Raw genomic sequence first — 22,963 nt, forward strand, 5'->3', positions numbered from 1 at the left:
CGCTAATATTCGCCAATCAGGGCTTTCAGATGTAAATTGACACGTGATTTTTGGTCACGCTTGAATGGCATTGAATACCACGAGAAATTTACATACATGCACACATGTGGATGTTAAAATATATGACTTCATAAATACACACGGACAGGCGGATAAGCGGATGGTTACCAGTTAGGCTGGAGGCTCGACAAAACGACGGAAACTTCGCGAGAAGCCATCGACGGGAAAGTTAAAAAAGAATTCGATCGTACATGAAAACGTAGCTGTCGGCTGAACAGAAGTTTGAAGGAGAATGAAAGGAGGTGGGATGTAAATATGACTGTAATTGTTAACCTCAAAGTAGGCCAACCTTACCATTTCACACAATTATTTAATATTCAATTTAGATTTATACTTTAGTGTCCTCTTTCACGTTCATTTTCCCCAAACCTCGTCATCCACCTTCTAACGCCGCGTCCACTCTGAAATGACATTTAAAGCGACATGACTAGAAATTTCGTGACTATAGAAACTCTATTGGCCCTGCTCGAAAAGTATTCTTTACTTTCGAATTGTAAAACAAAAGGCATTTCACTCTTGGTCTGGGAATTGATACGCGAATCATTGAATCCTACGTGAAGGGGAACATTTTTTCCGCGGTTCTTGATAAATTTCTGTAGCGGATTCATTTCCGGTTCAGGTTGTTTTCTAGAATACTTGATATGCCCTGAAAGTTTCTAGAATTCACTCGTAGTAAATTCTTTCCTCGGATTTGAGTGTAACATAAAGTTCGATTTTTTTTTTCACCGAGGTAGATTCATTTTATTGCATTGTTTAATCCCTCAAGGTATCTGTACACCAGACACATCTTTACAAATAAATTATTTACTACTAGGAGCTCTCCAAAAAGTACTCAATTACATATTGCTTCTAATATCAGTTAGGTATTTGCGAAAATTGCACTGCCTTTCTGCTGTGATGAATTTCCCATTGCGTCTTTGAATAATTTACAGCGTAAAATATTTCTCCGCTTTTTTTTTTCGGTGTTGATCAATGTTTGACAGGCATTTACATAGAACGGCATGTGGTTTATCAAAAGCGCTAGGCAACTGGTTGAGGTACGGATAGACATGGCACTTCCTCTAGCCACGGCTAATATAATATCGTCATATTGAACAGATTGAAGAACTTATTGTGACTTCTTGGGCCTGTGTTGAGATGCAATCACCGGAACATTCTATTTTTTAAAATTTATGAATTGATTCTAAACAGATAAGAACGGACATCCTCAATACCGGAAGGAGTCGTTGAGAGGTAGGTAAGACATTCCAGTATAATTTATCTAGCTCGAAATTATCATAAATTACCGTGAAGCTTAACACGTGACCTACGCTGTTTTGCGTCAGGCCAAGCTTTGCCGTTCATCTTGGAAAAGTGGGAAAATCGCTTTATTTTTCTTTTTATTTTCCACGGGCATCGTCTTTTAAGCCGGTATTAGCCATCCTTGAACTTATCCCTGTAGTTTTAGTGTCTTAAGAATCTGTAAAGTCTTTTCCATGGCTTCGGAAACGAGAACGTCGATCATGGCTCATCCGAAAGTGGATGGGAAGAAAGACGGGCAAGATGAAATGGAGATTGACAACAATCAACACGTGTCCAAGACGGAAAGCGATAGCGATGGGGAATATCACGGTTAGAGTTCAAATGACACAAATGATGTACTTAGGGAAATCTGCTCTTATCCAGGAAACGCCGTGGTAAAATAATCGTTGTTTCTGACATTTTACCAACAGAACCCGGTATGCGAGTTGGAGAAGAATACCAAGCCGTCATTCCCGATCTTGTCTCAGAGAGTAAGTTGCAAATTAAACCAACAGGCTCTGTTATGATTAATTATCTTAGTCCTTTCCTGAAAATAGGCATCGGTAATTATTTCACCTTGCAGCTTGTGGCGAATTTCTTACCTTAAGGGTCGAATAATTGGCTTACGTACAACGAGTTCGAGTATTTCAATTACCGGCCGGCGAGCGACGCGCGCATAAATATCCTACATTAACTTTCCTTTCAAGCCTCGCTATGGAAAATCATTTTATATCGCAGCTGCTTTTAAAAAATTGTATTTTAAATCAAGGCAGGTTTCGTGTCTTTGCGGTTCTTAAAGTTGTAAATTTCGAGCTTCTTGGCTTTTATGTTGTGTAACTTTAAAGCCGTTCATTTTTCCGATGTCAGTTTCGCTGTCTTAGAAGCCAAGACATGTCATACACTTCTAAACGCACTTACATTTCTGTAGTAGTTCCAAAGTAAGAATTTTTTGGTGAAAACGCTGAAGTCAAGTTGCAATTGTTGGTTGACAATAAGTGGATGGAAGGGATGAGAGTTCTGGGAAAATATTTTTGAATGACCTGATGGGGCCTCTTGGGGGCCAGGCGAAGTGGGGGGGGGGGGGGCGCAAGGGGGGTGGTTAAGATGCCTCTGACCTGTCATTTCATTGTAACCCATCTTTGTGTTTTTTGTTGTTATTTCCTCTGTCTTTTGTCGCTTCTTCAAGGCCATAAGCCTTGCTGGAATTCTACCCTAGGAGGACATCTCTGGTGATAATAGTAACGATAATGATTTTATTATCATTTACTTTCATATTCAATTTTATGATAAAAAATCCTCAGTGTAATTATGAGTATCTAGATAACTAGTCTTTGGTCACTTACACTGTGTGAAACACAAGTACCAGTCCTCAAATTTCATATTAGTAACGTATGAAAGTAGTCCAAAAGGTGCCAAAATGTATGTCTGATGCGTTGGAGGGAATTCAAAAGCGCGCCCTTAGGATAATTCTTCCAAATGTACATTATGATGAGGCATTGATATTAAGTGGCCTGCCGTTTTTAGAAGACCGTAGGGCTGCTGCTTGCGAATCATTTATACGTAATTTAAAACTATCCAACCCTGTGTTTGGCCTTGCCATGAGTGGAAGGTAACTACCATTCACTCGTACTCGTTACGAAGCTGCCGGAACTATAATAACAAAATTTGTAAGACAAAAAGATTGTTAGAATTTGTATCTGTGAAGTATTTAGATTTTTTGTCACAAGTTAAATGTTAATTATGTGTAATTTGCGCACAATCCTGTTATCCAGCTCTTAGCTGCAAGGGGTTCTGAATAAACAACTCTATTCTATTATTCATGGATCTTTTGTTTCGCTTTTATTCAGACAAAGAAGAGGCCAAGCATGACCCAAACCTTCGGCACAATGCACTTCTTGTTTGGGCACCTGTAGAGGAAATCCCAAATTCAAAATGTGGGTGTTATTATTTAATACAGTCTTATAGCATAAATGATCAAAAAGACATGCGGGGTGTTGATTTACTTTTAACAATCTGAGAGGGAGTGTTAAATAGATACATTCAGGAGACATTTAAAAGAGAAAGGCATTTCTTTTCTTTTTTGGGACCTCTTCAAAACTAATATACTATCAATGAACATATCCAGAGAGTTTGTAAATTAATAGCAAAATATCCAGTCCATCAATGTCTACATCTGGGCTGTGTAGAGATCCATTTCACTCTTTCAAATCTCAATTTCACTATCAGAATCCTCATTTTAGGGTTATTGTGTTGTCATCCTGACTTTATCTTTACTTTGAACTTGACATGAAACAAGATGCAATGCACATTCATCAAGCAAAAAACTAAATAAATTGAATGATTTTCTCCTTTTTGCTAATTCCTAGTATTTTGGTGTAACTCTCTTGTGGGTGTTTATTAGAGAGGGGCATTTAATACAGACTTTGCCTTGTAGAGGGGGCATTTTTTAGACAACAGGCGTTTTTTTGAGAAGGGGTGTCAATAAATTAGATCATTTACAGTGTACCCTTATATTGTCTACTCAGTGTGTAGAGGAAGTAGTGTCTGTTAGCCTGGGGCTAGTGGATTCTGCTGTCAGGCTAATGAGTTCTGTTCTTAACTTGCCTGAAGGGCAAGTGACATTTTTCTGGGAATGTAAATCACAGAAGAGCTGCAATCAGTCCTGCTCATTGTTGTTTTTGGTGCTGGTTGAAATGATTTTTGGGCTAGTACATGCTAGCTACAGCTTGTCTGTGTGTCAGGCAGTAAAACTCCTTTTCCTTTTCACCTGGTTTCTTAGCATCTGCTTCTCTTCTTCACAAGGCACTCTACATCCCAGCTAGTGAAATGTCATGTAAGCCCCCAGTTCACAACCAAAATGTGCAAGCATGCTTGATAATATTACAATGAGCATATGTATGAGCGCACAAGTAAAAACACTTCCACCTGCACGGAAGGTGACCCAGACACATGGAGAGAAAAAAGGGATTACAGGGCTGTATTGGTCATTGGACAGTATCTGACTAAAATTTGCCCATTGTCTAGGAAATCGTGCTTGTAAATTCGGACACGGTTTTTGAGATTTGCCATTACACTGACTTAAAGTTTCACATAGCTTTGTGTTTCACCTTTTAGTGGATGACTATGTGCTGGTTGCTAAAGACAAGCATGGGTACAACGTTGAACAGGTACATTCACAAGCAGTTAATAAAGTGCACAATTTAAGGGTGGAACTAAGATTACCATAGGTTCTGTCCCTGCTTAAGCAAGTACATAGATCAAAAAACCCAAATTTTCAGGTTTACAGTTAACTCTTTCTTAACAGACAACACTAAACAGGGCTTCTCATATTTCACGCGGTTACAGAGCCGCGGAATTCAGGTAAATCAAATTTGCCCAGAAAGTTCCCACGAAATCGGCCGTTTTTAACTGATTGTTTTTTGGGGAAGTTAGCGTCGAAAATTTCCGTGAATTCAGCTGATTTTTCCGTGAATCTGTCTCTGAAAATCCCGAAAAATTTGACTGTTTTTTCCGCAACTTATCAGAAGCCCTGACTGAAAGACAGACACCTCGGTAAAACGCTAGACACGTAAAGTTGGTCCCTGACTTTCTTTACCCCTTTTACTTTACTCTTTATAAGACGGACATCAATCTTAGATGGACACTTAGTGCGGGTCCCAAAGATCTCTGTCATAACTTGAGTTGACGTAAGTTTTGATCTGATGATGAATGTATTCGGACTGTGAATTCTTTAGATTCAACATCTATTCTTGGATCTTAGTAAAGAAATGCAAATTTAAATATATAATTTTTATGAATTTTTTTTCATAGACCTCTATTAAGTTTGAAAAGGTTAAATACATGTAGATCTACATGTTTAAATCTGTACAGATGTGTAAATGCTGTTGAACTGATCTGGGATGTTACTGAAATGTCACCAGTTTTTTTCTGGGAGGGATTGTTGGAGAATGAGCCAAGGGGTGCCAGTGTTTTGTAAAGGGGTGTTGAAATTAGCCAGTGAAATACATGTACATTTTGTACATGTATGGTTAAGGGGCATACGAGCCAAAGGCCCACATGGCTGGAGCTTATCCTGGTTTCCTTAGCATGAAGCATGTCTAGGTGTATTGCTACTTCCCCCTGGACAGGATGCCAGTCCATCACATGGTTACCCTCCCCCCAGCAGTATGTTGCCTGTGCCCATTTATACACCTGTATGAAGAGACACAAAGTGGAGTAAAGTTCCTTGCCCAAGGAAACAACGCGGCAGGCGAGGCTTGAACCCCAGACTGCCAGATTCGGATTTTGCAATGTTATCTGCTCGGCCAGTACACGCTTCCACTTGCCTTGTTCATGTATTTTCTCACATATCTGCTGTGTATTGATGCAGTGAATAGTGATCATGGGTGTGTAATGTTACAGCATACATGCTGTACATGTATCATGCAATTTAAAGGCTTTTGCTATTTTAAGTGTAACGTATAATAAAATTAATGTTTTGTCATTTTCAGGCATTAGGAATGTTGTTTTGGCACAAGCATAACCTTGAGAAATCACTAACTGATTTGGCTAACTTTACACCATTCCCAGGTAATCAATCAATCAATTTATTAACATTTGTCACAACCAAGTACTCTTCCACTGTAAACAAAGCATTTACCATTTACAATGCAAAAGGTGACTGCTTGAGTTAACTTTAACTACTTTTGTTTTAGATGAGTGGACTATGGAAGATAAGATCCTGTTTGAACAAGCTTACAGTTCTCATGGAAAAAGCTTCAAACGAATTCAGCAAATAGTAAGTACATCATTGACATTGTTGAGCACTTGAAAGGAAGTCTGTCACTATTAATTATTTTGAGCCATTAATTGGTAATGTGCAAAATTACTTTCAAATTGAAGGAACTTCAAACAAGTGGTTGGGTGAAATTAAGATGGAAAAATACCAGACATGGCCATAGTACAAAATAAAAAAATGGGATGAGTGCATTGTTGAGCTAGATAAGCATGTAGATTATTAAAGATATGAGAGAGTTGTCGATTAGGTTTTCAGTGCTTCGCACACTTCTTGAGTGTTGTCTTAGTAATTACCAAGTCATATGTACTTTATATTTTTATAAAATTGTTAATGAATTATTGGTGATGTAGCTTGCATGCTTGAATATCTCTGTAAAGCATGTGTGTGACACACATGCTTCACAGAAATATAATACCCGAGAATCATTCTGACTAACTAATCATAGCACATGCATTTCTTGGCATTTTTGTTGAACTAATGGATTGTAATGCATTCTAAATTACAGTTTAAAAAATTGACATACTACACCTCCTCTAATTATAGTAATAAAATTATTATACTGCATTTCAAAACTTGTTTTTTCTGAAACCTTTGTCTTTTTTTTCTTGTCAGTTACCAGATAAATCAATTGCCACTCTGGTCAAGTATTACTATTCATGGAAGAAAACAAGAAGTAGGACAAGTTTGATTGATAGACAAGCAAAGAAAATGGCTGTTCAAAAAGAACCAGTCAAGTGAGTTTTGTCTTCTTGGAAGCCCCGACTTTGGAAAGTAATCCTAACAGTATACAAATTTATTAAGGGCCTCCCATTTTATTTTGGCAGAAAAGTGTTTTCTTTCAATCATCATCCTCAAAGGTGAAGATCAGATGAATGACTTTTTTATAATTTAGTACTGTTTATAGTGTGTACAGTGTTTTTCTTACCACTTTGTTAATATCTTTTTGAACCAGTGATCCAGAAAGTGACAATAGCGACTCCAGTGATAGTGACTTTGAACCTGAAAAAGAGGTAGAGTTTCTTCAATGCTGTTCAGTTTTACTTTTTACTGGACCAGTAACTGTTATTCTCACACACTGAATGCCATTTGTCTACCAAAAAATGACATGGCAATGCAACAGTGCTTTATTCACAAAAAACCCCTGAAAAGTCATCTTTCAGCCATCAGAAAAGTTTACAATGGACCAAGGAAAAAGAGAAAAACTTTCCTTGGCAAAAGGGGGAAGAGTTAGTACACAGCAAATTAATGTCATACACCAAAACATTCTTGGTTAAGTTTTATCCCGGATCATGCTTACTCAACTTTTTGGCCTTCATTTTTGGCTAAACAAGTACAGATTTAGTGAAAATCAGGAAAAAAGAACCTCCAGAAAATATGTTGGATTGAATGAATATTGTAGATCAGATGAAAGTAAATTTGAACATGTTGGGGAAAAAGGCATTAAATTAATTCTATGTGGGATCATAATGTTGTGTGATCATTCAGATGTGCCTTATAATTTTATTTCTTTATGTTTTACAGCAAACAAGACAAACAAATGGCCAGACTAAACCGAAGTTAATAACCAAACCACCTACAATTCAAGTAAGTATACAAACAAAATGATCTTGAAAATTAATCACTCCACTCTAATCACCTTTACTAGGTCTTCTTATCATGTTTCTTTGTGATTTATTTGTATTTGGTTGTATGTATTATTTTTCTTCAACTGTTGTGTCATAATAAAGCCATTGTTATACTGTCATTTATTTTTTTAGGGAACAACTGCAGCGACCATTTCAGGTCCTTGTGTGAACTGTCAATCCCAATCATTGCAACTTCATGCAACTCAGAAAGGAAACTTGTGCAGTGCTTGTTATCAATTTTTAAGGTACACCTCTAAGGTGACCTGTATTGTCTAAGAAAGGTCAAGTAGTTGACTTACATGTGTAGAAAGTATCATCTGCATGTAACATCGTTTGATTCTCTGTAAGTTTTTTGCACAGACATGTTATATAGGTTTTTACAACTACCCTACTTATCCACAAATAGGTTGCACCTGAGTAAAGAGTGTGCTGTGATTGGTTTATGTTTGTAACCGCTCATTTTAACAGATGTTTGTGGGACAGAAAGACAAATGACAAAAACCTAAGATCGTCTGCGTGGGAGGCTAGCCCCTTTGTGAGGTCCATTCAGAAAAAAAACTGCACAACTTGCAAAATATCAGGGCATGTTATTTTCTGTTCAACCTTCAAAGAAGATGTGTGAAAGTACATTTTGATTTGCCACACTTATCAAGTCTGGTCTTATTTGCAGACGAACTGGAACACTACGACCAAGACATGAAGGAAAGGAAGCTAGGCCTGGCCACAGGGGAAATAAAGTTAAACGGAAGGCTCCAAAGGTTTGTATTACCTGCAAAATAAAGTCTCCTTTCACTGGTTTAAGTGGTTATTTTGTTCCATTCAATTGACCGTTTCACGGTTTTTTCAACGCGTTCGTGACTGGCACCAGTTAGCAAAAATCCATCGACATGGCTGAAAAAAAATCCTTAAAGTCAGTAAAGTTGCCAATTTGAAAGTGATTCGTTGAAAACTAATAAAAGATATAGCGGCATAATTTTACAGATTTTTGTACGGTGGGGGGCAAGTTCGTGCTCCCCACTATACAAACGTCTGTAAAATTTCATGAGTTTTTGAGGGATTATCTCAATGTGGCTTAACTTGTTAAATTTTGTTGATTCTTCTAGGGAATGGTTTTGTCACAAGAGTACCTAACTGCAGTGTCTGGTACCCATGGTGATAGCCATGTGCGACCTCTAGAGATGGAAATAGTGAACCTTAAGAGACAGGTACAGATGAACAAACAGTCGATAGGCCAGCACAAGTCCCAGATTGAAAATGGAATTGAAGCTGTGAGACCAGGAGATGTAAGTAAAATTAACTGCACCATATTGTGACCCTTTGCACCAGGGGGGACGATAAAAGAGTGCATTTTTGTTCAAGTTCTGTTGTCACAGTACATTGTGTTATGATGGTGATGATGACTTTTTTTTTACTTTAAAAGCTTTTATTAATTTTTCACTGTTAAAAAGTGAATGCAAAACAAAAACACTGCAAAAATTTAACAAAGTACTTGAAAAACATTACAAAACACCAAATATCCAAACAAATTTCGATGTACGCTATTTAAATTACAACCACAGAAAAAAATTGCAAGGTAACATAGAAACAATCACAATGCCATCAACAAGAGAAAAAGAAAAAAAATACAACAATGGTTGAGACATAAGTGTTACATGTAAACTTTCATAAATTATAAAATTACATAAAGTGAGATGCATATGATGATGATGATGATGATGAGAATGATGTTGGTGATGATGATGATGATGACGAGATCCACTCACCTCCACTTTGCTGTTAGCTATTCTGTTGCTTGTGCTGTTAATTATGAATTCACTCAGTGTTATTTTTCCTGTCCCTTTTTTTAGCAAAATATCAAGAATAATGCCAGATGGTCAAATGAAGAGCTTTTGTTAGCCGTCCAATGTATGTATTACACTCACAGCCAGCCCAGATATTCACAAAGTTAATATTAAAACAGCAATGAAATTGGTGATGGTCACAAAACTGTAAGCAATATTGGGACCAAAGTACTGGATCTCAATTTGTCAGATGGCAGCTCTGACCTCTTGTCCCTTTTCAGGGATTAAATGCAATGTCGATGTCAGAATTCAATAGTTCATTGTTTGCTTAACAAGTTTTTAATCAGAACTTTGTTATCAAGCCTTGTTCTCTCAAAATATGACCATAAATACATAGTGGAGTGTGTCTTTTGGTATGCTTTCTTTGTTTCTTCCCTTCCTTAATTTGAACCTCCTTTTATTAGCTTTTTTGGTTCTGAATATCACTGTTACTTTTTTTGCATTGTCTTTATGCTGATGTTGAGGGCCAACTATACCTATTGGGTCTTTCCGTGTCTCTAATCTGAACTTGCTGCAGGTCTGACTTTGTGAAACCTTTAAGCCCTAATATCTACATACAAATTCTTCACACTAGTCTCCATATATTGCCTTAAAGAAGTAGTTGAGAGAATTTGATAAAAGGGCAAGGCATTTCTCCTTTGGTCGTGAATCATTTCAATGCACTGTAATTCACATAATCTTTTTTCTTGATGATGTCTGGATATTGATGTTGGTCACTCTTGGGGCTTAAAAGGGTAATTATTGACATTTCAACAGCTGTGAGACGCTATGGAAAAGACTTCCAAGCCATGGCTGAGGTGTTAGGAAACAAGAGCGTGAGTCAGTGCCGCAATTTCTTTGTCAATTACAAGAGACGTTTCAATCTACAGCAAGTTCTTGAAGAGTACGAAGCTGAACAGGGAATCACAAGCAGTGACAGAAAAGACGATGATTTGCAGGTGCTGCACATGTCAGGTTCCCCAGCTGGTAGCAGTGGAAACTCCTCCCCCAGTCAGGACAGAGCTTCTCCATCCTTCCCCTCCCAGGGTAAGTTTTTGTTGGCTCCAACACCCTTCCCCCCGAACATTCTTGCTTAAGAAGTCATCCCACCTTTCAAAATATAGATAAAAACGCCCCTCTTAGTCAGGTAAGAGCTTTTCCATCCTTTCCCTCGTAGGGTAAGTTCTTTTTGGCTCCAATAACCCCCCTCCCTGTAAGCATTCTCTCTGAAGAAGTCATCCCACCCTCCAAAATATAGAGATCAATAAATTTATAAACTCCCCTCCCAGACAGGATAGAGCTTTTCCATCCTTTCCCTCCCAGGGTAAGTTTTTTTTTTTTTGCTTTAACAACCCCCTCTCTCCGTGAGCATTCTTTCTGAAGAATTCATCCCACCCTCCAAAATATAGATATCAATGAATTTATAAACATGTGAATGAAATAGGGCCATGAATGACTCTTGATCTAATATACGTTCTCTCTCTCTTCCACAAGAAAATATACAGCCACAGTTTTTTGGGGGATGTTACTTTTTTGTCTACTAAACAACAACCATTACAGACCACATACAGTCGACTGTCTCTAAAACACAGACCTTTGGGACTGCCACAAAGTGTTTATCTTAGAGAGATGTCCAGGTGTCCGTTTTACCAAAGTGTCCATTAACAAAGAGTTGGCTGTATATTCTCATAGTTCTGAAAATGGGAGAGTGCATGATCTTTTTGGAAGATTCATAAGATATGTTGTGGTTCAGTTTTATCCTTGGTTGAAATTTTATTCTTCATTGTTTCAAACTCATTATCATACATTACCATACCCAACAACAAAAGGAAATGAAATTTAAACCAAGGACAAAATTGAACCACAAAATATACTTCTGTAAATGAAAGTTCACACCTGTCAAAATGTAAGGATTAAAGGAAACCATTCACACCACCACTAGCAATAATGGTTCTTTTCCTGTTAGGCATTCCAGGTCAACCACCGCCACTGTTGAAACCCTCAGGACCACAGGGTCAGCGACATCCTCCCCCCTTACAACCTCAGGCGGGAGTCCCAAGGTCAAACCCGGGTGGACTTCAAGGTCCTCCTCCACTTATTAAACCCATGGTGCGACCAATTCAACCGCAGGTAAGTGTTCTTGAAAGGTTGAGGCTGGCGGAAATGTCGCATCTCCTATTATTTGTTCACTGAATTTACGCTTTCCTGCCTTGTACCTGGCATGGTGCCGTGTCTTCAAAAGTGGTAACTTCCCAAAATCCAAAACACTCCAAAGAAAAAAGAAAAAACTGCTAGGGCTGTCATTATTAACATTTCAAGTTGCTGGTCTCTCGGGGAGAGTAACCGGTTTTTTATCCCATAAACTCTCCGATTTTTGTCCAGTTTGACTGAATTTCAACTTAGAGTAGCTGGCCGATTTTAATTTAGTAACCCCGCTACTAATGACTTTCCGGAACTACTCTTGGTGCAAAGTGCAAGCAAACGCTAAATAGCAGGGTGCAACCTGGGTCCTACTGTGTGTGTGTTCTGCGGTACAGAAAGAGGGTTGTATGACAATTTATTGGTAAAGCCACCATACAGTGCCGTTCAAAACTAAGTAACCATTCACGTCTCGTTTCCTGCACGAAGAGAATCGCATCGTGCGCTACAAGAATCGCGTAGCGCGAGTGCGAGAATTAGTGAAGCAGCATTTTTTTTAAAAATTATTGACGGCTGGGCCTGTCCTAATCAAAACTAATTGTGGTATTTTGGCTAGGAACCATAAAAAGCCGCATGACAAGATGCCCATCTTTTCTGGGAGTCCTAGCTTTTTAGGGCATTTGGTATTTGCTACTGCTTTTCACATACTCTGCGAGCAAGCTCTCCACGCGTGTCGATCTCGTGAGAGTTCACGCGAGCGCCGCTCGCGAAAGTAGACGGGAGTACGGGGTGCAGGGAAAGAAATCCTTTGCGGCTTCACCGCTCTCTCGCGTGTTCTCTCGCGGCTCGCTTTCCTCGCGATAATTGGACAGCTTGCTCGCAGGCTACTTTTCTCGGTCATTGGTGTGCCGGTTGATTACGCCATTTTTCTTTCTTTTCCTTTAGCCTCTTCGCCCACAAGCTAATCCAATGATCCAACAATCTCCTCCACCACATATAGCATTTCAGCAGATGATGGAGCAAAAACCTCTCGGGGGACCCATTGGGAGATCTGAATCACCACACAGCTCCTCAGGTACTCCACCCTTGAGGCAGACGCGCTCTGGCATGTAACAATGGGACTTTGTCCTCTGCCAATCAAATCGAACAATTATTACAATGATGTTCTGCAGTCCAACAAATTATTACTTTTTGTAGTGAAAATTTCAATTCTGCTTAATGACCACTCAGTTTTAGTGATGACTAATTTCTGGCCCCAGCTGATGTCCACTCGATATCTATTTCCTTATAGACTACGAACAGTCTCTCTCTTTCTTTAGATTTAGTGAGGGGAGTGCACGCGCGAGCGAGCGCGAACATCGAAGACGCGAGAAACGAGGGCTCTTGCCTCTCTTGTCTCGCACCTTCAGTCACACGCAAGTCATATTCGTGTCTTGCGCGTTTCACGCGACCGACTAAGAGAAGAGAGAGACTGGCTCGTAGTCTAACTTCCATAACGACACGTAACAATTACCTTTTGGAGTCCTCTGTTGTTATCTTCTGTACACATTGTCAAGTTGAATTCCTGGTGGGTACCGGGGGGTACTGTATTTACTCTAAAGAGCGCCGCCCGTAAGTAAACGCCACATCGTCCGATCAACAATCCATCGTTATTAATTTTTTAGGTTTTTTTTTCACAAAGAAAATTCTGATTACTATTATTGTTATCGTTTTCCTTTATTTGGATTAGGAAGGGATAAAGGCCTGAAAACCTAACTTTTATTACGTCGCTCCCTTGCGTCTACTTTCGCTTTTTTTTTCTTTTTTTTTTTTGAAAAGCAAAGCTGAAGGAAGAAAGATTGCATTAAACACTGCCCTCAATTTCATGCCACGTAGACAAACTGAAAAAGTTAATCTAGATTAATTTTCCAAAACTCTCAGAAACCTCCGCTTTCAAATTGGTTTTTGAAAACACACCTGTCAAGAAAATGTTCTGGTTTTGTGATTTATTCTTACTTCAAAGACGATGCATTTACAGCAGTTAAAAGGGATGCAAGTTCTAAACGAGGTATATGAAAAGGGTACCATTTGTCAATAGTAGGTATACAAAAAAATGGTCAAGTCTATCAAAAATGGTATTTAAAAGGGTAAGGGGTTGGACCTCCCGTATAAAACTTTGTTGAGCACCCCCGGGCTACGGCGCTCTCTCTTTTTGAGTAAGTACCGCAAGTGCTAACAGCTATCAGTCTGTCAAACGATAGTGTTTACTATTTTGAGGTCGTTAAAAGTGATAGCTAAGAGATAAATTACAGTGCCGGATCCAGACCTTGACTGAAGGGCGTGGCGGGGGGGCAGTCACCCAGACCCTGAGATAAGGGAGGGGGCGGTCTCCAAAACTTGTTTTCGGCCCCTTCAGACCTCATTTTGGTCTAAAAATAAGGGGTGGGGGGGACTCCCCAGGCCACTCCCCTGTATCCGCCACTGAATTATAAGTATTTCTGAAGTCCAGCAGATTCATAGTCAGAATCAAAACTTCTCATTCCATACACGGTTTAAAAAAGCATTTTTATTGCAATGTGAGGGCCACATTCTCATGGCCTTACAGTAGGCATATGAACGCAGATCCGCTGTACATAAACTTGGAATTTAAGCAAGTGGCATTCTCACAGTAGTGTAAACTGTGTTAGGTTGTAGATACGGTGTCCATTAATTTATTTCCCTTTCCTTTTCATGCAGTTGCATTGCAAATAATCCTCCTCATAAAACACGTTCGTAATTCAGTGGTCTAAAAAGAAATAGCTGATAGGTATTTGCGAGACTTGTCTTTCTAGTTAATTGAATATAATGAAAAGCTTCCATCAACCTGGTCTCCAGGGCCCAGTTGTTAGAAGGCCGATTCAGTGCTTAACCCGGGGTTAAATTTAACCCACGTTTCTTTTTCTTGTGTTCAAAAGCATTTTCTCGGATAATTTTCTGTGCTATTTTTAGAGCTTCCAATTATCAACTTGTAGACAAAAGGAATTAAAACTGAAATGCTTTCTAAGCTTTCAAATCTGAATTCAAATCTCGTACTAACCCGGGGTTATCTTAACCCAGCTTTGAACAACTCGGCCCAGGGCTTTTTCCTTTGAAAATGGAAGGGGATGCCCTGGGGACGAGGTTGGGCTTCCGTATTTCGTACCTCGTTACAAAGAGCGAGGATCGAACTGTACAGATTTTCCGTCCCCTCCCTGTAGATCTTTTTTGCAGGGGTGGGGTGGGGAGAGCAGTGCACACGTGGCTTTTGGGGAATTCTCCCCTCGTGCATACGGTAGTCTTTGTTTTTATTCTTTGATCTTGTAATTATTTCAACTAGGAAAAATCTTTTGCTACTTTTATCTCAAGGCTTTGAGAAACCAGTTGTTTATAGTCAAACCTCTTTAATACGGACACCAAAGGGACAGAACCAAGTGTCCGCTTTACAGAGGTGTCCGTATTATAGAGTTAAGGAATGTATGATTTTTGGCATTTCTGGGACCCAACGAACTGTCCGTAATAGAGAGGTGTCCGTATTATAGAGGTGTCCGCAAGGAGAGGTTATACTGTATATCTTTTCATTTATTGCCGTCTTTGAGCATTATAATACTTCGCTATGCCATTTTCGCGCTCTGATTCACCCACTTTGTGCTCTATTGTCGTTGTTCTACTGGTGTTTCCAATTTTTTTGTGCAGCAAAAGCTGTTTTTCTGTGCCTAAAATATTAACAGTTCAACTGTGCATGTTGCTCTTTTCTTATTGCAACAGTAGACAAATCTTCTGATGCGGTAAAACCCTAGACTGAAAGATTTACAAGGAAAAAGAGATGGAGAAAAAATATTCACTTCTAAATCTCGCTGTGATTAATAATAGTAATCTAATTTTCCTTAATCTCGGGGCCAACTGCAGGAATTTAAATACAGGCCTTTTGTCACTTCAACATGTTTTGTGTAATAAAACAGCATACTCTGATTTCTGTTTATTCCGTTGGTCTGTTCAATTTTATTGTATTCTATAACATAGCAAGGGTAATACTTCCATTGACAAATACAAAGCAGCAAAGCGATCCTAACAACGAAGACAGGAAGATCGAAACAAAACAGAGTAAATACCGGTAGTTAATATCTTTTTGTGCCCGATATTTTTGTTTGAAAGGGACGACGCAAAAAATTTAAACATATCTTATTTTGGTCTTCAGTCAGGAGTTCCAGCTACTGAACTCATGGGGCTCAGTGAACTTTGTTAGGTTCTGAGAAAATACCCACCTACCCTTCACCTAAGAAAATATTTTGCCCTAACGTTGGGTTAGGGGAGGGGAGGGAAAGAGGGGTAGTTTCCCAGAATACATGCTATTTCTCTGGCAGGTGCTGGGCAGTGAATTTGCGCTGCCTTAAACGTTATCGCGGTTATTCCATCTCGTTTTATTCGTCAAATGTTGGTGAATTGTTTTGGAGTTGAATTCGAAAGGACTGTATCAAAGTTCAGGAAAAGAAAAGGAAAGTTGTCGTCTTGTGTTTCGTTACTTTCACGTTGTAGTCGTGCAACGACAACGCACATGTAAAGTTGTTGTCTTGCCAATAAAACCTATTTCTTTTTTGCCGTTCTCGTTGCCGTCGCCGTCGTCGCTGCTTTAACAAGCTCTCTTCTATCTGAAAACACTCGAAGTCGCCAGGCATTATACGAGAGGTGGGCACTGTGGTGTAACGGACTCCTACTAGCAATCATTCAAATACACAGAAGCGGCCTTCTAAACTTAGTGCTATGTAGCGCAGTTTTGAAACAGTTTTTCTACGTGTTTCAGTCACACGAAAATCTGTCACCTCTTTTGGAGATGACGGGTCGCTCAAGGCGAACACGTGACCTTATAACTGTCAACGAATGACGTCACGTCAGCGGGAGTTGGAGTACGCCTTCTCATTCTCGCAGTAACTTGGATGGTTTCCATTTTGTTGAGAATTCCGGTCACATCTGAAGGTGTATAGAGCCTCACTGTTACAAAAGCCTTGGAACTACTCATTGCAAAAACAACAGGGTTATACGTCGCTGAGATGGCCGTGGTTGAAGCACCGCTGGGCGTCTTTGTAACCAGTGAGGAGTTCACAGATATATCGAACGCGCCTTTTTCTCCGTCGCGGCAATCCACGCAGTTGTAGTCGATAACAAAATAAAGACGTAGTGTCCTTCCGCATGTCAACAGACTGTACCCCTTTCTGCCCTGTTGACGAAGCCTAAGGTTCTTGGCGGTGACCAGTCTGGGCGATATTCTCTGGAATGATTGTCCCATGGCTGTCCTCCCAGAAAGCTTGAGCTTAAAGGGTACCAAAGGTGGGTTGAAGGTGCCCTCCAGGCTGGGTGTGGCCAGTTCGACATTGTCTGGTAACTCACGTCCCCATTTGTCAATGAGAGTCACTCTCAAGGAACTCAGATTGAGGCGGTTTCTCGAAGGGATTAGAAGCTTTACCTTTGCGTCACTACCTGGAAACAAAAGCAAACGAAAAACAAATTTGTCTCTGTTTAGAGCAAGTTCTACGGTAGCCCTACACTATTTATAGTAAAATAAATATCACTAGCTACCTACTGTATACAAAATGTTGCTTGTATCTAAAAATCTTACGCGTCTCCTTTCGGCTGGGGCACTAGCGCGACGTCTCCCGAAACCCCCAGATGGAGTGCTTGCTCGCAAGCTAATTCCTATTATGTCTTTGTTTTTGTTTGTTTGTTTGTTTCTTTTTTTCGGGAGAATTCAGGTATATATCTTCCAGATTAGCCTCAATCAAACGCAACGCAACATTGATCTTACCAAGTAAAGGGTATTGCGCTACATAGTCGTGCCATTCTCCTCCCAGTTCCTGTCCATCAAAGAATAGGTAATCAAAGTCCAAGTTGAAGGCACTGGTCGATTGAACCTTGACAGTGTGTGTTCCAGTGTTAGCTGGGAAAACGAGCGACCAAATGCCGTGCGTGGGTCGTTTGATAATCCAAACCCCTCCCTGGGCGAGATTTTCTGTTCGTGGCTGGGGCAAGCGAGCGGGATTTCGAAGTTCCACACGATGGGGATCATTTGAGGCGATATAAGTAACAAGAAGCGTTTCGATGGTATCGTCTACCGGAATTGTGTAAGTTTTGTCCCTTGCCGAACGGAAAGTTCGACCTCGGCTTGTAGTCGAGCGTCCTTCAAGGATCGTCGTCGTACCATCAAGAGCCAATGCCATCGCTTCGCTCATCTTCATGATCTCGCCCGAGGAATTAAACTGCATTGCGAAACCTTCTGTCTCGTCCACAAGCTCTACGAACGCTTCATGTCGTTGGAAAGTCCCACAGGATCCCGACTCTGTACTGTAGAAAAAATTCACTGGAATCAGGTTGTTCATGACTACACCAAGGGCGTTGTCAAGCGTGTACTTGGGTCCCTCTCCAGGTTTCACTCCTGCGTCGGTTAACACAAACATAGGCGAAGTAATCGCTGGTTTTCCGATTTCAATAGCATCTATTATCCCGTTGAATGCCAGTTCAGGGCAATCCTTGCCGCCGAAAGCCGTCAGCCGGTCGAGAGCTGATACAAATGAAGACTCGTCTGAGAAACTCATGGTGTTTCCCCAAACTGTGAAAACAAGAAAATTTTTTTGTTAACCTTTTTTATTCATTCGTGAGTTTAAGCAAGCGCGTTTTTGAGTGACGCACGCCAACCGGAAGTGAGGCGTTTTTGAGTGACGCCCGCCAACCGGAATTGAGGTGTTTTCCCCTTTAATATACCTTGACCAGCCTCCTCCTCAGGCGCTTCGTTTTTCGCATGGCAGAGGGGAGCGCGAAACGAGTGACTGGTGATGAACCGCAAGGGACCATGGGAAGGGTACAGACGGCAGGCGAAGCTCGCCCGTTGTCTCCTTCCCGCCTTCCTTTGCGCGCACATTTTCATCAAAAGAGAGACGTCTGGGTACGAGGCAGTACCTTGACACTGCCAAATGCGTAATGCTTGGTGTCTTTGCTGTCATAGAGACGACTTGCCCAAAAATTTAGGCGAAACCACTGCCGAATTTTGTAAAAAGTCCACTTCCGATTTGACGTGCGTCGCTCAAAAACGTCTTTTCTTAAACTCCCTAAATTGATTGATTGATTAGATATAGGCCTTGTCCAGAGTCCACACAAATCCGGGTATTTTCGCTCCATCATAAAAATTCAAAAACAACGGTCATACGGTAAAAAGCGTATCGACTGAGTTAATACGCATTTTATGCGGTCGGTCCGTACGTTCTGACTTCGAGCCAAATATTTTCCCGTTCAACCCTCTCACTCAGTCAATTAGTACATATTATGGAACTCCTGTCCAATCACAGACTGCGAATTTCCTTGGCCATTCCACCGACGCTCTTAACCTTTTAAGCCCCAATATCCACATGCAAATTCTCCAAACTGATCTCCATACATTTCCTTTAAGAATTAGTTGAGAGAATTTGATAAAATATCCTGGCATTTTCTCTTTGATGATCATTTTATTAATTTTCATAACTTTATCTCTTGAAAATGTATGGATTTTGTTAGGAGAAAATTGTTATTGGTCACTATTGGGACTTACGAGGGTCTCCGTATGGTGACAGAATATACTGGACAGGGGCTTTCCTTGGATGAGCTGCAATGGCCTTAACAATCCTTTTTGCCGCTTCGATCTCATCTCTCATACTACCAGTGGTGTCAATCACAAAGATCAGTGACACATTGCCATCGCGCCCCAGTAGGGTGTCGAGGTCATCGCCCAGAATTTTGCGAAGCTGTTTGAACACGTTTTCGTGTTCGGATGGTGTCTTTTTGCAGTGCTTTGGTAAACGTCCGCAGGGGGCTTGACTCTTAGGACAGTGGCACTCCGGACGGAACTGTAAAAAGCATTAAAGGAGAAAAAAAAGGTCATTTATCTTCGTCTTTATTTATAGATCAGTATCAGGTAACGCCAGGTCCAGAAGGCAAACAGTTTTCATTTCCGATCATTTACCCTAACACGGCCAAAAGGTGATCCTCAACTCGCGACAGCAAACGGGAAGGAAAAAATGTATCACCCATTAATTTCAAAGAGGGACGCTTGAGGACGAGGCAGGGACTATTATTACTATGGTCACAGTGACTTTCATCGGATATAATTGTTTGTGACGTAACCGAGAATAACTCCATTTTCTGCTCCAAGTTTAAAACACTTCAAGGCTATCTCCTAGTTGCCCATTCGACTGAGTTAGGAAAGCCTAAATGTTTGCAAACTCAATAGTTTTGTTTATTGGATCTCTCTACAATACTTACTAGATGTCCAACTAAGTTTAATGCCTTTGGGATTTCATTGTCCTTGATAGCATTTCTGATAGACTGCTTCAATTTCCTTCTTCCTCTACTAGATAAACGCCTGGATTCTCGCTTGGCTTCATTCATTCCTGATAACGAAAAGAAATTAAGCTTTTCTCTGATCATACAAGCGTGGTAAAAACTTTGTGTTTAAACTATTTCGTATGAACAAATTTGTCATGTTTCATTTGTGGGCGTTTCGTCGTTTCTTCCTGAGCGCTGAGTTAGAGAGTTGTATTGCGGCTGATAACCACAACAATAACGCAAAAGATAGGCACTTAACGACCAAAACAATGTTTCACATCCTGCACAGTTTCTGTCCTTTCCTAGTCGATACATTGATTTCCTTTTCTCTGCAGAACTACTGCGTAAATTTTCCTAATACCACGTTTTCATCGGGGCCGGGGGGGATACTCCCTATAATGGCCTAATACTGGGAGGCTGCGCCCGAAAGGGCAGTCGCCCCGTTTGACAAATTTAACTGGTCGGAATGTACCCGATGAATTTATAAACGACGAGGAATTGATTTTAATAGTTATTCTCGTTGCCGTCTTCATTGTGTGAGCTCCCAATTTTTGCCTTGGATTGGAAGCACTGTGTTAATTTTTTAAAGGTTTGATGTGCATCAAATAAACGCGCAATAAACGCACCATCTTACCTTTAATAATTTGCATAGATGCTCCCCAGTACTTGTTATTCCTCGGCGGGGAAATAACCGCCGCTGAACTACCACTGCTTCGACCAAGATTTCTCCCTCGCCTTTCAGCCGTCAAATATTCTGCCGTCGTTTGGTCCACGATGTCGAAGAAATCTACATCTGAGCTTTTCGATGACCCAAAGAATAGTATCGCAGCTAAGGTGAACTTCATGAAGCCCAGTAGCCATGGCAGCGCCGCCTTCCTCATGACTAGAAGAGATTTGTAGATACCCTGGTAGCGCAACCCTGATCGCACACACTTTTACAATGATTGAGAACTGAGTCTCTTAGTCTAAGTGCTCCGTGCTATGGTGTAGCACGTCTTAACATATTTAACCTTAACGGCCTTTTATTGGGTTCAAGCGCTGAATGTAACCGACACCCCTTATTAAGCTAAAAATAAATGTTTACTGTATTTCCTCTCCTTCAAAGCGGAACTTGGCTCATCTAATTGAGCTGACGGACTCGTTTCCGTTGGTTGACAGACTTTTGGAAGTATCAAAGGAGCCGGAATTTTAACCTCAACTCAGTTTTCCCGGGGGAGATGCTCCCATACGTGATTAGGATTGTCTGCGTGATCTATTGTAGGCGGGATGTGAACACACGCGTGTGATCGGGATAGTCTTCGAGGTGCTTAGGGTAAGATCCCTTTTGGTGAATTAGGGTAGCTAAAATCAGACCAGTAGAAAGAATCGATTCGAACTACCCAGACTACCCGTCTTCGCTTATTTAAAGCCTATTCACTCCAAGAAGTGGCCGAGAAAAAATTCGCCAAAAATTTATATTTTCTTTTATAAATATCCTAAGCAATAATTAATAGTAAAATGGAAAACGTCTATCGAAAAGGTAGGCTGCTAAAAACAGCCGTCTCTCTTATATTAGCTCCTTGCCTGCAGGGACGTTTCCCCCCTGGCGAAATTTCCCTAGAGGCAAACGGCTGTTTTCGCAGGCTGCCGAAAAGTTTTCATTTAATTTTATTGGTAACACCATCATCCTTTCGTCGCGGCAGCGGTATACGCAATTCTAAATCGGGGGGGGGGGGGGGGGGGGGTACTCCCTTATAAGGACCTAATGGGGACGTGCAGCCAGCCAGGGTATGTTTTTCGGGATTTTTGTCTTAAACAGGGTATCGATTTTATCAATTTTTGTCTTAAACAGCTGTAAATAGTTTTGTGATTGCCAATGGCTCACTGATAAGAAAGAGTTTCGATATTTATTATTGTCTTACACAGGGTATGGTTTCGGGTTAAATGTCTTAAACAGGGTATCAAAAATCGGAATTCTGTCTTAAACAGGGTAGGAAAATCAGTGATTTTTGTCTTAAACAGGGTCAGGGTATTAGGAGCCCGACCGCACCTCCCCTCCCAAGGATATATCGAGTACCCCCCGGGTTCTAAATTAAGGCAAGTCAGTTTCCCCCGGGCAAACGACCAACTAAACAGGAACACATACCCTGAGCCGAAAAGTACATGACAGATAGGCAAAAGTGGTAAAGACAACATTTCACTAGACCTTCGTCTAGGGTGGAAAAAAACTGCAGTAATTCTATATCCTCTTCCTTTCAGCCTGAACGGAAAAAACTTACACAGTGCAAGTTGTTGAACATGAGTTTCCTTTCCAAGAAAGACAGTTTTCTTTTTGCAAATCGATCCACTTTTGTTCCGGATTTCGTGCAATTCCCATTACACAACCCAAGGGAGATATCCCCCTTAAACTTAACTTTGCTAGTCCAAGGCAGGTTTCAGTACGTGCTCTTCTCTGAGTACCCTTGGTGTTAAAGACTTTGCTTGCGCGATTTCCGGCGTCGCCGCACTTGGAATCGGCCGTCAGCCGATAATTGTCGACACCAAAGCATACCGCCGCACGCGTTCAAAACTGAACCTCTGATACCTAGGGTAGTTTTGCCAAAAAAGGACATGTTGACTTGTTATTTTTTACTTGATATTATTTTTCGTTGTTAATTTTTCGAGAGCGGAATTAAAAGCGACTGAACTCTAGACTTTCTGTAATTCACTAATTGCGTTATCCTTTGAAAGCAAAACTAGCAAAAGGAGAAGGTCTCATTGTCGTGTTGGGAACTATATACAGGTCTTAACCGGGAAGGTAGCCTGCGTGGCAGGCGTTCGAAAGGGAAGGGGAAGGGAAATAGGGCGCGAGAACACGTTTCTCTCGCGCTTAAGACTCCCTTTCCCTTCCCTTTTTAACGCCTGCCACGCAGGCTACCGGGAAGGCATGTGCATTCAGACAT

General features: G+C 40.7%; 2 protein-coding genes across 5 annotated transcripts; one reads left to right on the plus strand and one right to left on the minus strand.

Moving 5' to 3' along the window:
• The first annotated feature begins 87 nt into the window (after positions 1-87).
• LOC140925140 (REST corepressor 1-like) lies at positions 88-15,678 on the plus strand. Of its 4 annotated transcripts, none has more exons than XM_073375097.1 (18): positions 88-302; positions 1,252-1,297; positions 1,773-1,832; positions 3,189-3,275; positions 4,456-4,508; positions 5,832-5,910; positions 6,036-6,118; positions 6,731-6,852; positions 6,943-6,975; positions 7,071-7,128; positions 7,640-7,702; positions 7,876-7,988; positions 8,414-8,501; positions 8,847-9,026; positions 9,591-9,648; positions 10,341-10,610; positions 11,530-11,693; positions 12,648-15,678. In XM_073375097.1, the coding sequence occupies exons 3-18, from the start codon at positions 1,781-1,783 to the stop codon at positions 12,813-12,815; spliced, it is 1,671 nt and encodes a 556-aa protein (XP_073231198.1). In that variant the 5' UTR covers positions 88-302; positions 1,252-1,297; positions 1,773-1,780; the 3' UTR covers positions 12,816-15,678. The 4 variants fall into 4 exon arrangements, with proteins under 4 accessions (XP_073231198.1, XP_073231197.1, XP_073231195.1 ...); XM_073375096.1 differs by having other exon boundaries at positions 1,252-1,293; XM_073375094.1 differs by lacking the exons at positions 88-302; positions 1,252-1,297 and adding an exon at positions 1,372-1,671.
• On the minus strand, positions 15,669-21,042 carry LOC140925141 (von Willebrand factor A domain-containing protein 7-like). Its single transcript, XM_073375099.1, has 5 exons — positions 20,677-21,042; positions 19,980-20,107; positions 19,270-19,564; positions 17,497-18,297; positions 15,669-17,171 (listed from the first exon to the last, which is right to left on the minus strand). The coding sequence occupies exons 1-5, from the start codon at positions 20,921-20,923 to the stop codon at positions 16,540-16,542; spliced, it is 2,103 nt and encodes a 700-aa protein (XP_073231200.1). The 5' UTR covers positions 20,924-21,042; the 3' UTR covers positions 15,669-16,539.
• Between the last annotated feature and the right edge of the window lie 1,921 nt (positions 21,043-22,963).

This window comes from Porites lutea, chromosome 14, assembly GCF_958299795.1.
Source record: "Porites lutea chromosome 14, jaPorLute2.1, whole genome shotgun sequence".
NCBI lineage: Eukaryota > Metazoa > Cnidaria > Anthozoa > Scleractinia > Poritidae > Porites > Porites lutea.